At 46.0% G+C, this 12733-nt stretch overlaps 3 protein-coding genes across 8 annotated transcripts; 2 read left to right on the forward strand and 1 right to left on the reverse strand.

Annotated features, from left to right (window-relative positions):
- Nucleotides 1–175: 175 nt before the first annotated feature.
- On the forward strand, nt 176–3790 carry LOC6579676 (putative sodium-coupled neutral amino acid transporter 10). 2 transcript variants are annotated; one of them, XM_032729521.2, is made up of 5 exons: nt 176–458; nt 533–1248; nt 1309–1457; nt 1516–1652; nt 1710–3790. In XM_032729521.2, the coding sequence occupies exons 2-5, from the start codon at nt 635–637 to the stop codon at nt 3591–3593; spliced, it is 2784 nt and encodes a 927-aa protein (XP_032585412.1). In that variant the 5' UTR covers nt 176–458; nt 533–634; the 3' UTR covers nt 3594–3790. The 2 variants fall into 2 exon arrangements, with proteins under 2 accessions (XP_032585412.1, XP_032585411.1); XM_032729520.2 differs by having other exon boundaries at nt 176–454.
- A 141-nt stretch (nt 3791–3931) lies between these two features.
- Nucleotides 3932–4703, forward strand: LOC26528476. Its single transcript, XM_015163809.3, has 2 exons — nt 3932–4315; nt 4374–4703. Exons 1-2 carry the CDS (start codon nt 4217–4219, stop codon nt 4608–4610), a joined length of 336 nt encoding a protein of 111 aa, XP_015019295.1. The 5' UTR covers nt 3932–4216; the 3' UTR covers nt 4611–4703.
- LOC6579677 (glycogen debranching enzyme) lies at nt 4640–12459 on the reverse strand. Of its 5 annotated transcripts, none has more exons than XM_044011000.1 (8): nt 12399–12459; nt 9517–9857; nt 9096–9453; nt 7630–9033; nt 6709–7564; nt 6464–6641; nt 6233–6402; nt 4640–6172 (listed from the first exon to the last, which is right to left on the reverse strand). In XM_044011000.1, the coding sequence occupies exons 2-8, from the start codon at nt 9846–9848 to the stop codon at nt 4854–4856; spliced, it is 4617 nt and encodes a 1538-aa protein (XP_043866935.1). In that variant the 5' UTR covers nt 9849–9857; nt 12399–12459; the 3' UTR covers nt 4640–4853. The 5 variants fall into 5 exon arrangements, with proteins under 5 accessions (XP_043866935.1, XP_015019297.1, XP_015019300.1 ...); XM_015163811.3 differs by having other exon boundaries at nt 12341–12438; XM_015163814.3 differs by lacking the exon at nt 12399–12459 and adding an exon at nt 10991–11240.
- Between the last annotated feature and the right edge of the window lie 274 nt (nt 12460–12733).

Consider the following 12733-nt stretch of genomic DNA (forward strand, 5'->3'; position numbering starts at 1 on the left):
GTAAAATAATTGAAATCTCTTAACAAATTATTTACAATAATCAAATACCTCACTATAGTATTTCAACTTAAGTTTAATTAATAGAATTATAAATATGTGGTAAGAAAGTAACAAATACTTTTGAAATTGGTTTCGCTATTAACGTTACTCGTATAAAATCATATCGTCACGCTCACATCCACAACAGTATCAGCTGTGCAGAATTGGACGAGCAGAAACCCAAACAATGCTGACGTTACCAATATTATGTTTTAAAAGACAGCCGAGTACCACAAACGTAAAATGTGCACAATTGCGCAGCGAAATTTTCAAATGAAATAGTATTAAATGCGTTTCGTCACACTATTCACTATAACCAGCCAAATTCAAACACCAGCAGCCTTCGATTTCAACAATTTGTTTCTGCTTGAACAACTGGCGCCTTCTTTTGCTTGTGATAACAATCGGCCCCCAGGTATGTAAGTGTGTTTGCCCCAGCGCTGCGTTGTGTGAAGCTATCTCTTTGTTTCTATTGTTTTGCCTACGCACACAGATACCTGGTTTCGCAGCTAACAAAAAAAATTAGCTGTTCTACTTATTTAGCAACTTCGCTCAGCTCATTAGCAAACCAACCGAGGTGAAAGCGAATTGCATCATGTTCTCGCATTCGGGCTATGTTATGACGCTTGCGAATAGCATAATAGGTGTCGGCATCTTGGCGATGCCTTTCTGCTTCCAGAAATGCGGAATTATCTTGTCAATTGTATTGCTCATACTCAGCAATTGGATAACGCGCATCTGCTGTCACTATCTGATTAAAACTTCATTGCTGACACGTCGCAAAAGCTTTGAAATGCTTGGTCTTCACGCTTTCGGCACATCCGGCAAACTTCTGGCGGAACTCTGCATCATCGGTTATCTGATTGGCACGTGCATAACGTACTTTGTCGTCGTTGGCGATCTGGGACCACAGATTGTGGCCAAGCTCTTAGGATTGGAGATCACAGAGTACCAACATCTACGCACCTTGGTCATGTTCGCTATCACCGTCCTGTGCATTGTGCCGCTGGGCATGCTGCGCAATGTGGACAGCTTGTCGGCTGTCTGTACTGCCTCCATTGGATTCTATGTGTGCCTCATGCTCAAGATTGTGCTCGAGTCCGAGTCGCACATTGTGGCCAACGATTGGACAGAGAAAGTCGTCTACTGGGAGCCAGCAGGTGTGCTCCAATGCCTGCCTATCTTTAGCATGGCCTTGGCCTGCCAAATGTAATTATATTTTGATATCAGCTTGAATTCTATTTTTAATGAAACTCACTTTAATTGCAGGCAACTTTTTGAGGTCTTCGGCAGTATCAATAACCAAAGTCTGGACAAATTGAATGGCATTGTGCGCAATGCGACGTGGATTTGCACACTGGTGTACATAGCTGTCGGCTTCTTTGGCTATGTGGCTTTCTGCACGCATAGCTTCTCAGGTATATTCTTTATATTTATAGTATATATACTATATACTATACACTTTATCGATTGCAGGTAACATCTTGGTAAATCTGTCGCCTTCATTCGGCAGCGATATTATCAAAATTGGATTCGTGCTTTCTATTGCATTCAGCTTTCCACTGGTCATATTTCCATGCAGAGCCAGCATCTACTCCTTGCTATATAAAAAGGTGAGGTGCATATATATGAATACCCCAAATACTTAATATATATTACTATCCATACAGGGTCACATGGAGAGCAGTAATTATATACCAGAGCAGCGCTTCCGAGTTATAACACTCTTCATCGTCTTCTTCTCGCTTTGTGTGGCGCTCATTATTCCCTCTGTTGAGCTCATTATTGGCTTAGTCGGCTCCACAATAGGCGTTGCCATATGCATAATGTTCCCCGCGTCGAGCTTTCGCCAGATCATTAGAAAAGACTCCACGGAACGAACGTTGGCACAGTTTGTGTTCGTCAGCGGGTTTTGCCTGATGATTCTGGGCACGTATGCCAACCTGCACGCCATCGATGCCCAGAGCTCTGGTCCCCAGTTTGATGCAGTGCAAGTGGTCACACCATTGTTAACCAACGAAATCCCACCACCCGTCGAGGTTCCCAATATACAAAACTCAGAAGTAATCAAACGCTTAGTGAAAACCAACGAGGCTGAAGTCAAAGAAGTATTAGGAAAACTGGAAGAGAACAAACGTGTACGGGCCGCAGATAACATAAATCTTGTCGAAAAGCCCAACGTTGTGATCGCTGTTTCCGATAATCCACCGATGCCACCACTGCCTGTTGACGAATCCCATGGCGTGGATTCGAAAAATGAAGCCCCACCAGAAAAGTCTGAAAGTCTGCCCAAAGAAGAACCCCAACCAGTTGCAGTTGCAAAAGATGCAAAAATAGTTCTCAAGAAAAACTCGACAAGAGCAGAGGATGTGGTTCCAGTGAGTGTGGCTCCCGTGAAGGAGGAAGCTTCACAACCCATGAACATAGCTGCACAGCAGACCATAGATGGAGCAGCCATCAAAAAGGAGGAGGAAATTACGGCCGAGGAGCTAAAGGATAAAATAATGGTAGTCGATTTGCTCAAACAAGAAAAAGAACTTAGAGAGAAAATGGAGAGATTGGGTCGCACTGTAGACAAGCTAAACGAGGAGTTGGCCAAACAAAAGCCACAGAGTGCAGACACAATGAAACTTTTGGAGCGCAGCGTCGACAAGATCAACGATCAATTGGCCAATCAAAGCCCCAATAATCCGAAACCTCTGGCTCTGAATGAACTGGCTGAAGCACTAAATCAGGTCAAAGAAACCAATCGTCTGCAAGATGACAAAATCAAAAGAGAAGAGAAGCCACAGATGGCACCGCAAGAGCAACAACTGCAACCACAACAGCAGGCACAGCCTCCAGCTCAACCACAACAGCAGCCACAACCTCAACCACAACCTCAACCTCAGCCTCAACAGCAACCACAAGCTCAATTACAGCCTCAACAGCAGCCACAACTGAAACTGCAACCGCAACAAGAGGTCAACAACACGCTAAGGGAACGGAAGCCCGCTTCACTGCTGGAAATTCTGACGGAGAACGCTCACGCGCGAGAGGAGCAGGAAGCGCACGCTGGCGTCTTTGAGCCGCTCTCTTACAAAACGGGCGAGCTGCTGCGGAATGCGAGTGGCGATGCACCGCCACTAGCCCAACGGCTGCCACTGCCTTTAGCGCTGCTCGCCAATTCAACCAAGGCTCGAGCTAACAGTAGTGTCTTAGCTGCTGAGCTGATGGCCAACAAATCAATCGATGCTGAAAACGTGGAGGCCATCCGGCGAGAGCTGCTGCAGCTGAAGGAGCAACAGATGACGACGACGGCACAGCCGGCGATACGCGTCAAACGTGACGCCGATGGCAATGAAAACTGTCTTCCCGAACCAAAACTGAACGAAGTGAAGAGCGGCGGCTTGATCGGACTCGCCCTGCAAGTGGAGAATATGGGACGTGAATTGAAGTCCGTTAATGACGATGATCTCGAGAAAACGAGCTCGGTACCCAACACAGAGACAGACACAGACACACACACAGATAGAGATAGAGATGATAAAAGGCTAACTAGTGCGCTGAACTGAACTGCAAGCACTACGTGCATCAGAAGATGATGTAACAAGATGTATAGACAGATGTACAGCTCCAGTCTAATGTTCACAGGGCCAATAAGCTTTATTATTAACTTATTTATATTGAAAGATAATGTATTAATTTAGTATCTAGCAGAAGATGCGCCTATATGCCTAGCAATATATATACATAGTTATATAGAAAACTATTTATATGAATCGATTGCTTCAATTGAAAAAACTAATATTATATTCAAATATAATATATATATATATATATATATATATATATATATATATTAAGAACTGAACGAATATTGTCTTTCTTTATGTAATTCAAATTCTAGGCAGGCTTTGATTTTACATTCATTCGAATTTGTTTCAACGCATTAATTGAAATTTTCTTGGCTATTTGTTAGACTTTTGAAAATATGCGCTGAATTAGTTTAACATTTGGGCTAAATCAATACTAAATCTACATACCTGATCAAGTATCATTTTTAAATGAATTTGCCATACAATGTGCTGTGGGCAAACTTGTTTAATAATTAGTGATTGTTTATTCCAAATGTTAAGCACCAACCCAAATTTCTGATCAAAATTGAGCAGTTTCTATTGGAAATAGAGGTAGCAGCATGTCGATAGTTTTGGATGTTGTTCAAAAGATAGTTTTATATAGCGCCTACGAGCTGACCTGTGCCGCCGCCGCACAAGTTTTATATAAATGCCGCATCGTAAGTGAAACATAAATTGCTTTGGAGCATAAATAATTCGATTCCTATTGATTCCTAGATAAAAGCGTGGAAATTCAAACAAAAATTTAAGACTGCAAAAGCAACGGATAATCGGCGAATGTCCATAGAGGATCGAGATCCGCCCGCAACCCTAGATGGCTGCAATGTGGAGCCCAGGCCCAGCAGCCAGCAGCTGGACTCAGAGTATATCGACTTTGCATTCAAGAATTGTGGGCCCATTTGCCAGCCAAAGACTTCCATGATGCGCATAGCCAGGGACAGCTACTTCTCGTAGACTCGCACATCGAAACAAAAGGCAACTGATCGCATAGATAAAATAACTTTAATAGAGAGTATGGATGATCCACAACTTGGATAACAAATTGAACAACTCGTAACTCCATCCTTTGTAGCAGCTACCATTTAAGTGTGTAATTGGATTACTTTTTTCTTTCTTTTTTTTTTCTTTGTGTATCAATTAGAATAATAGTTTCTCAGCTAACGAGAGATTCGTTGAGTTCGCATTAAGATCATTTGCTTAGCAATCGGCGCCGAGGCTGTGCAGATCGTGCAGCACCTCCAGCACGGTGCCCACGCTCCAGGCCTGCGTGCGGCAGGAGTCGCGGCAGTAGCTGCCATTGTCGTTGGTCAGCTCGGGCAGGCCGCGCCAGTGCGATGTCTGAATCTCGCGCAAATGCGCCCGCAATATGGCCCATGTCTCGGCAATGGTCTCGTCCAGGTAGCCGCACTTCTTCGCAAAGATGAGCCGGGCGCGCAGATAGAAACCGATGGGCCACACCCACTCGGGTCCCTGATGATAGTTGGCGCCATGCGCCACCGTGCAGTCTGTGGAGTCGTTCGAGTTGTCATAATTGGCTCTGTAGTTCCAGTCATCTGGATCCAGGGTCTTCATGCCCAAGGGGCCCAGCAGATGCTTTCGCGCCTGCTCCAGAGCCTTCCAGGCGTTCTTCGGATTACACAGCTCTGGCGCCACTGTCAACGTGATGGGGAAATTGCAGCGCAGCTGGAAGTCGGTCCAGTCCTGCGTGGCGCCATAGCTGTCCTTGTAGATGCACTTCTTGTTGGCCACCGATGTGGTGTCCGTCTCCTTGACATAGAAATACGCATCGAAGTTCTTCTGTATGCGATCCGCCCACTCCTTGTAGCTCCACTTGGTCACCTCGCCCGACGGCCCCTTGCGCTCCACGCCGCTGTGCGGAATAATCTTTCGCTCGCTGAGGCTCTGCATGAAACGCAGTGAGGCGTACTGCAGCCCAATCAGCTCCACGGCGGAGCCATCGCGAGGCGTGCTGGGTCGTCCACGATTGCCCGCCTTCTCGGACGAGCCCATCTTGTCCATCCAGGTGCCGCAGTTGGCGCTGTTGCCGCCAAACACAAAGCCCGTCTCTGGATGCACGCCGATGTGATTGTTGAAGCCCTGATCCGTCATATGAGCGTCTATTTCATGGCCGGCATTACGCTCACGGTACTGCAGGCCCTGGAAGTGCACCTGCAACGCCTCCTGCATGACGTCCTGCAGCAGCTGATCGAAGGCGCCCGGCGGATGCGGCTCAGAATCGTCGTACGGGAAAATACGTGACACCTGGTCCTTGAGTATATTAGCGCCCTGCGGCGCCTCCTCCACGTACTGGGCAATGCTGTAGAGCCACCACCACACAGCGTCGCGGCAGTTGAAGCGCGGCTTCACGCCATTATCCAACAGATTCGGGATCAAGCCATGGCGCATGGCCGACGCAAAGCCAATGATGATAAAACGCGCCTCTGTGAAGCGACCGGTGAGCAGCATTGTGCCACGCAGGGCGATGAACGTGTCCCGACCCCAGCAGCGCATATAACCTACAAGGAAAATTGGAGTATTTAAGTAAAGTAAATAACAGAGAAATCATTTGCGCTCACCTGTGGAGAAGTGAGGTAGACCCGCGGACAGTGTGACGCACTGCTTGGGCGGCTTTGGCGGGGCCAAAGCAAGGCTAAAGCCTGGCAGATTTGCCGAATTGCAGACAGCGAGGAACTGCAGCGTGGACACGGCCAAGGATTGAGTAAAGTTGTGACCATCGCGAATAAAACTGCAATCGAATTGGATATGAATATATACATATTTATATTTTATTCCTATTCCGCACTCACCTGGGCATCAATTGATTCACCTGATTGACCAGAATATTGTAGACACCGCTCACAATGGCATCAAAGTAGCAAGGTATGAGGTAGCGTGGCACATTCTTCAATGGCTCAAAGGTTGCCTTAAACCAGGTGGACAAAGGCTTTAGATCATTAAAGTTGTTCAGGCGATCAGCAATGTAGTCTACATATAAAAACAGTAATAAATATTACTTAAGTTAACCAATCTGAACTCCCGAATTTTAGCTCACCCATCATCCAGTTGCCGTCACGCAAATTGTTGCACAGCGGATGGCCGAGGTCGTCGCGTGGCGAAATCTCCGTCAGCAGGGAGACAAAGCCTTGCAGACCGCAATAGACAATGGGTCCAAAGTTGGGTATGTCGTAGGCGCTGCAGCCCAGGCCCATGTCGCGTTCCTCCTGGTCGCAGCTGAACAGCGCGCGACTCAATGCAGTCAAGTCCAATTTGGAGACAATCGCCTTGAGCTCCTCGCACTGCTCACCCGACACGAGGCGCAGCGCATTTGTGACCTGCTGCAGGCGATCGAAGCTGAGGCGTGCATCGGGACGCATGGAGACGCGAATGGCCACCACAGTGCCCGGACGCAGATTGGCAAAGTTGAGCTGCGTATTGGAGCCATCGGTGTACTGGTTCGTCTCGAAGACCTGCGACTTGCTGAGCGGTATATGCTCCTGCAGCGACAGCTCAAACTGGGTGAAGCCGTTGAGCACGTTGTCTGCCTTCTTGAAAGGCGCTGGACGGTCGAACGGCTTGTCGCTCTTCAATGTCAAGTTGGCTTCGAGTATGATCTCATCCAGGACACCTTCAAAGCGCAGCGGCCGTACATTAGTAGGTCCAGCATTGGGATGCGGATAGCTGAAGGCTGTGTGAGCCACCAGGATGACCGTCTGATGTGTGATGGGCGAGTGACGCGTCACGGCGACCACATTGGGATCCATTTGATCCACATACACCTGGCTGAAGCCCTCCTCTGCCAGCTGGCCGTGCAGCAGATTCAGAGCGCGCTTGGCAGCAATAATACCCGTCTTGAAGTCAACGGCTTTGCCCCACTCCTGATAGGGACGCTCCTCATCGACCACATGAATCTGGGAAGCAATTGGCAAATCTTAGACATTGTATTTCATTAAGTGTTAATCATATTGGGACTCACGTGATGCGGCACCAGCTCGTCGTAGCCGCGGTTGCTGCCGGTGGCACAGCAAGCCATCGCCACCAGCGCCGAGGAGGGCAGCAAATCGTACACGCTTCGCTTCTCAACGGGCGAAGGATTGTCATGTGTTAGATCCATGAACAGAGCATGAGCCACACTGGGCGCCACATCACGATTGGGATTCGCATAGAAGCCGCCCACAGGCGCGCCGCCATAGCGATAGACCAAGCGACCCTGCTCGTGCGAGTCCCAGGCCGAGAGAGCTTCGCGTATCAGCGAGGTAATGCCCAGGCGATTGACGAACACATTGTCGGTGGCATCGGAGTTGGTGAATAGCTCGGCGACGACATACAGCTCCGGATTGATTTTGCGGGCTGCATCCAGCAGATACTCGGCCACATGCAGTGGCGTCGAGTGACAGTTGTCCAGGCGGACACCGTCGAAAATGCGCGCTGTTGTCTCCACGTAGTCCGTCATGTGCTTCCAGAGGTAGGGACTGTCCTCGGGGCGCTTGCCGAAGCGCAACTTCACGCTGTCGCCCCAGGAGATGAGCTCACGCTTGAGATACACGTTTCCACGACCTGGCTGCTCCTCGGCAAAGTCCAGCAGCGGATCCGAAGAGCCCATGACCCAGCCATTGTGGGCCATGAAGAACTCGCCCGCCTTGCCGTACATGTCCGCCTCCACCTCCGTCAGCGTCTTGCCCTCCGTGTTGGTGTGCGTGAAGTAGGTCATGAAGACTGAATGCTTAATCGAGATCTCACGCACACGCGGTCCGTCGTGCTGGACGCGCTCATAGCGCACGCCCGCCAGGCAGTTGTCTATGGCATAGGTGAGGTAGCCTTGGAGCTCGGCACGAACGCGCTCGTTCAGCTCGTCGAGATGGTGGCGCAGCGTCTCGGCGCATTTGCGGAATCGCGACTCCTCATCGAAACAGTCGCCATGAAAAGCATTAAAGATCTCCAATGCCAGCTCAATATTGATTGTGCTACCCAAGCGTCGATATGCCGAGTCCTGTATCAGTTGAATCTCCTGGAATCGCGACTTGTTCGCCACGTTCTTTGGTGGCTCTCGAGTGCGCACCTGGGCCATGAACTCGGTCACATATTTCATCACATCGCACTGATACAGTTCGTGTATATTGACCTTGGGCAGGTAGACATTATGCAATTGGTACTTTAAAGCTTCCAAATGGCACTCCTGATCGATGATGGCCGGCACGCCCACATGCTCCAAGCTGCCCGCGGCTATGTCCGCGCCACACTGCGCCAACATGGCATCCAGCAGGAAAGCTGGACGCAAATAGGGACATGTTGCGCACGAGTATGTCGCATCCGGATGCTTGATCAGCCATTCTGACTCATTGGCGGTGTGATTCAAGACGATGTCACAAATCGAAGCTACCTAAGGATTAGATAGAGGCATTATAATTGAAAGCGAGAAACTGGATTAACTCAAGCACTTACACCCCACTCCTGGCGGCACTTCTTGATAATTTTCTCCACATCCTCAAACGTGACCTTTTCACCCTTCTTCGCCGCAAATTGGGAATTGACGCAGAGCTGATCGCGCAGCGAGTAGCCGGAGCGCGAGCCGCCCAGCTCCTGAATGGGCGTAAAATGGATGACATTGTAGCCAGACTCCTTGGCCACGCGCAGCTTGGCCTCCCACGTGTTCAGCGGGCCCAACAGCTTGGCCATCACCGTCTGACAGCGCACCGAATTGAGGGGTATTATCTTCTGGGCACCCACGGGACCCACATGCAGCGTAGGCTCCACCTGTACATACAAAGCGCCATCCGGCGGAGAGTCCGCCTTGCGTTCCCTGTGAGCAACGAGAGAAATTAGCCAAAATTTATATGATATTCCCTATATATAGAGTACTCACACATCGGCAAAGCTGAAGTAGAATCGGAATGTGCCCGACATGTTCAGGGTTAGCTCACTAAAGATGTCTGTGTCCACGACATGCACATCCGGATGCGCGTCACTGGTGATTTGCTGGCCATCCTTCAGCTGCCAGCCGAGCACACGATATTCCGTGCGAACGAACTTCTTGCCCTCGGCCGGATAGTTGGTGTGGAGCAGGATCTTGCGACCCAGCAGAGCGACATCCGGATGGACGCGCAGCTTGGAGCCGCGTTTCAAGCGGTAAAGCACATGCTCAGCATTTGTGCCCTCCGTAATGGGTATGCTGTGCGAGTCCGTGTCCTTGCTCATGATTAAAACCTGAAAAGAGATTTAAAGGATGTTCCAATATAATAGATGTATATGTATGTAAATGTGTGTGTGTGTGTGTGTGGATGATTGTGTATGAATGTGTGAGTGTTCGTATTCGTGTGTGTACATAGATGATCACAAAGATATGCCCTACTCACTATAGAGAACTGTGCATTGGGCAATCAATTTGATTCGACTCGATTCAATTCAATTCGTTTTCAATGTCACCCCAATAAAACATGATGATCGAGTTGAAATACAAGCTTCATTAAATACAATTGAGTAATGGATATTTAATGAAGATATAAATATTTAAAAATACTAGATAACTTGTTTGAAATACAACAAATACTTTAAGGACATTCTAAGAAATTTTACTCCTATAAACTATATATAGGACTTTAAATTGCAGCTCTGATTGAACTTGAGGCAGGCGCCTGTTCTGGCTATTTATAGAAAATAGATTGATTACGGCGATATAGATTAGAATTACCTAGACACTCACACACAGGCAATCAGTTACAACACCACAGTGGAAGCGACTTTCAAAGAATATATATATTGATATATATATTGAACTTTTTTTTTTTGTAACTAGAGCACGAGGAGCACACGGCACAGACTGAAACTGTCGCTGGGCGGCTGCTTTATTAAGTCTGGGCTATGCTTTTTGCCCGCAGCACTTACATAAATTCTATTTATTAAATATGCACAGGCACACACACACACACAGAGACACAAACACTCGGGCATACACAATAGACACATATGTATACAGTTGGGTTTGTGTATGGCTGTGTGTTTTTGTGTGCTTGTGCATATTTAGTAAATATTATTTACTACATAATTACAATCAGAGATTGAGTAAATACCTCACTGTGGCGCTTTCGTACAGATTCGCTGCGTATGACACCGGAGCCGCTGATGCTACTGCTGCCTGCATTCCCCATAACTCTCGTGGCACTAAGCTTATTCGCACTAATCTTAATCGCCGGCACAACTATTGATTCTGCTGCTGCTGCTGCTGTTGTGTCTGCCTCTTCTTCTTCTTCATCTTCAGCATTCGCCGGCGCCGTTACCTTATCAAAACCCTGCACTGCATGCATTTGCATCGGTGCATTAGTGTGCGGCGTGGTAGTTACTTGTGCATAGTACTCGACGAGCCAGCGAAAGAACTGATAGCCCATTAGGATCTGGATCAGTGCATAGAAATTGCGACGGGTGCTCATGTAGAGCCATCTCAAGCCCTCGACTAGCATTGTGCTATCACGTTATTACGAACTGCAATTGTGAAGCGTTTCTTAATTTTTATATTCCTTTTTTTTTTTGTGTTTTTTCTTTCTTCTTTTTTGCGAGTTTCGCTGTCGACTGCTGACTTAATGCTACTGAACGCTGGCGTTGGCCAAGCCACTTGCAATCTTAAATAAACCATTCTAAAGATTACATACTAAGTAAAAAACGAAAAAATAATTAACAAGTGCGAATACTAATTATGCACACACACACTCGCACACATACACTCGTATTGAGACAGGCGCAAGCTTTGGAATGATTAGCAGATTGCGCAGGAGCTTTTCATCCATTGCTTTTGGTGCATTTCTTAGCACGCAAAGCTTACATGATAACTGTTAATGCTCGTTATCGATTCGAATTCTTAAAAGCATTAAATCATTTTATTAGACCTGAGTCAAAGCACAGCGAAATACAGTGGGTTGTCAAGAAGAAAAACACTATTTTTAACGCTCATGAAACTTTAAACTGTAAACTTTAAGTATTGTAATTAGTTTTTTTTTTTTTTTTAGCAATTAAAATCAATTGCTAAAATATGCACACAAATATATAATACTGCACTTATTATATTTTTAGAAAATATGTATAGAATAGAAGATTTTGGGAAATAAGAACTAGAAGTTTATTTTTTCATATATTTATATAGTTATTGATTATATGAAGGCCACTTTTTAATTTTTTATAATACACATGTCATGCTGATAAAAATAAAACTTTTCAGAAAAGTTCAACTTTATTTCCTTCTTCTATTTTAATTCCCGATTTCGCATGTTGATTTTTGTCATTTCTTTTTAGCTAAATTCTTGATAAACAATTTGTGTAAATTTGTTATAAATAGATCTAGTTATCTGCGTTCATTGACCTACATACATACTTAAGCACTTATCTATTAACATATGTATGTATATACATATTTTTCTATGTAGACTTGAGAGCACTTTTCAGAAACGTTAAAATTGTATTTTTGAGTAACTAACGTCTCTTTCTATTATCAACTATTTGAATTAAGAAAACAAAGCAAATCCTAAGCCCATGTATGCTACTAATGCTCAGCATATGATTCATAATTTATTATAAACACTTAGATAATATTTGTTTGCAGAAAATTCGGTTAGTGCTTCGCTGAATTTGTACAAGCACTTGATGAAATCGAAATTAATTTTTAATTATTTTAATAAATAAATAATATATGAGTCACCAACTATTTTCTTATGATTTTTTCCACCAATAACTGTGATCTGCGGCCGAATAACACTTTACCAGACAATAAATTCCTCAATTCTTTTTTTATTGAGCTCAAGGTGACCTTTCAAGTTTTCGTGCGCGCATCAGCTGCTGCGGCTTGAGAACGTTCGCACCCTCTGTTGCTGGTAAACAAAAATCAGCTGTTCGCAATCGTTTTGTTTTTGTAGCATTTTCCCCCAAGTGGTTACTCAATGCACACACACGCGTATGTTTACTGTTTGTTGTTATGCATGTATGCAATGTGAGTAAGCTGCAACGAATGCTTACTTCAGTGTAAACACATTTACAATTAGCTTTACACTCACACTTTTCATTCGCTATTTCTATTTGCATATATAAATATGCAATTA

Source organism: Drosophila mojavensis, unplaced genomic scaffold, assembly GCF_018153725.1.
Source record: "Drosophila mojavensis isolate 15081-1352.22 unplaced genomic scaffold, ASM1815372v1 contig_80, whole genome shotgun sequence".
NCBI lineage: Eukaryota > Metazoa > Arthropoda > Insecta > Diptera > Drosophilidae > Drosophila > Drosophila mojavensis.

Bases quoted from the DNA above. Each gene is read 5' to 3' on its own strand.
- LOC6579676 (XM_032729521.2), top strand. From the start codon at position 635: ATGTTCTCGCATTCGGGCTATGTTATGACGCTTGCGAATAGCATAATA. The intron at 1,249-1,308 runs GTAATTATATTT...CTTTAATTGCAG, and splicing joins ATGGCCTTGGCCTGCCAAAT to GCAACTTTTTGAGGTCTTCG. The intron at 1,458-1,515 runs GTATATTCTTTA...TATCGATTGCAG, and splicing joins CTGCACGCATAGCTTCTCAG to GTAACATCTTGGTAAATCTG.
- LOC26528476 (XM_015163809.3), top strand. From the start codon at position 4,217: ATGTCGATAGTTTTGGATGTTGTTCAAAAGATAGTTTTATATAGCGCC. The intron at 4,316-4,373 runs GTAAGTGAAACA...ATTGATTCCTAG, and splicing joins TTTTATATAAATGCCGCATC to ATAAAAGCGTGGAAATTCAA.
- LOC6579677 (XM_015163812.3), bottom strand. From the start codon at position 11,107: ATGCTAGTCGAGGGCTTGAGATGGCTCTACATGAGCACCCGTCGCAAT. The intron at 9,454-9,516 runs GTGAGTACTCTA...CGTTGCTCACAG, and splicing joins TACTTCAGCTTTGCCGATGT to GGAACGCAAGGCGGACTCTC. The intron at 7,565-7,629 runs GTGAGTCCCAAT...ATTGCTTCCCAG, and splicing joins ACGAGCTGGTGCCGCATCAC to ATTCATGTGGTCGATGAGGA.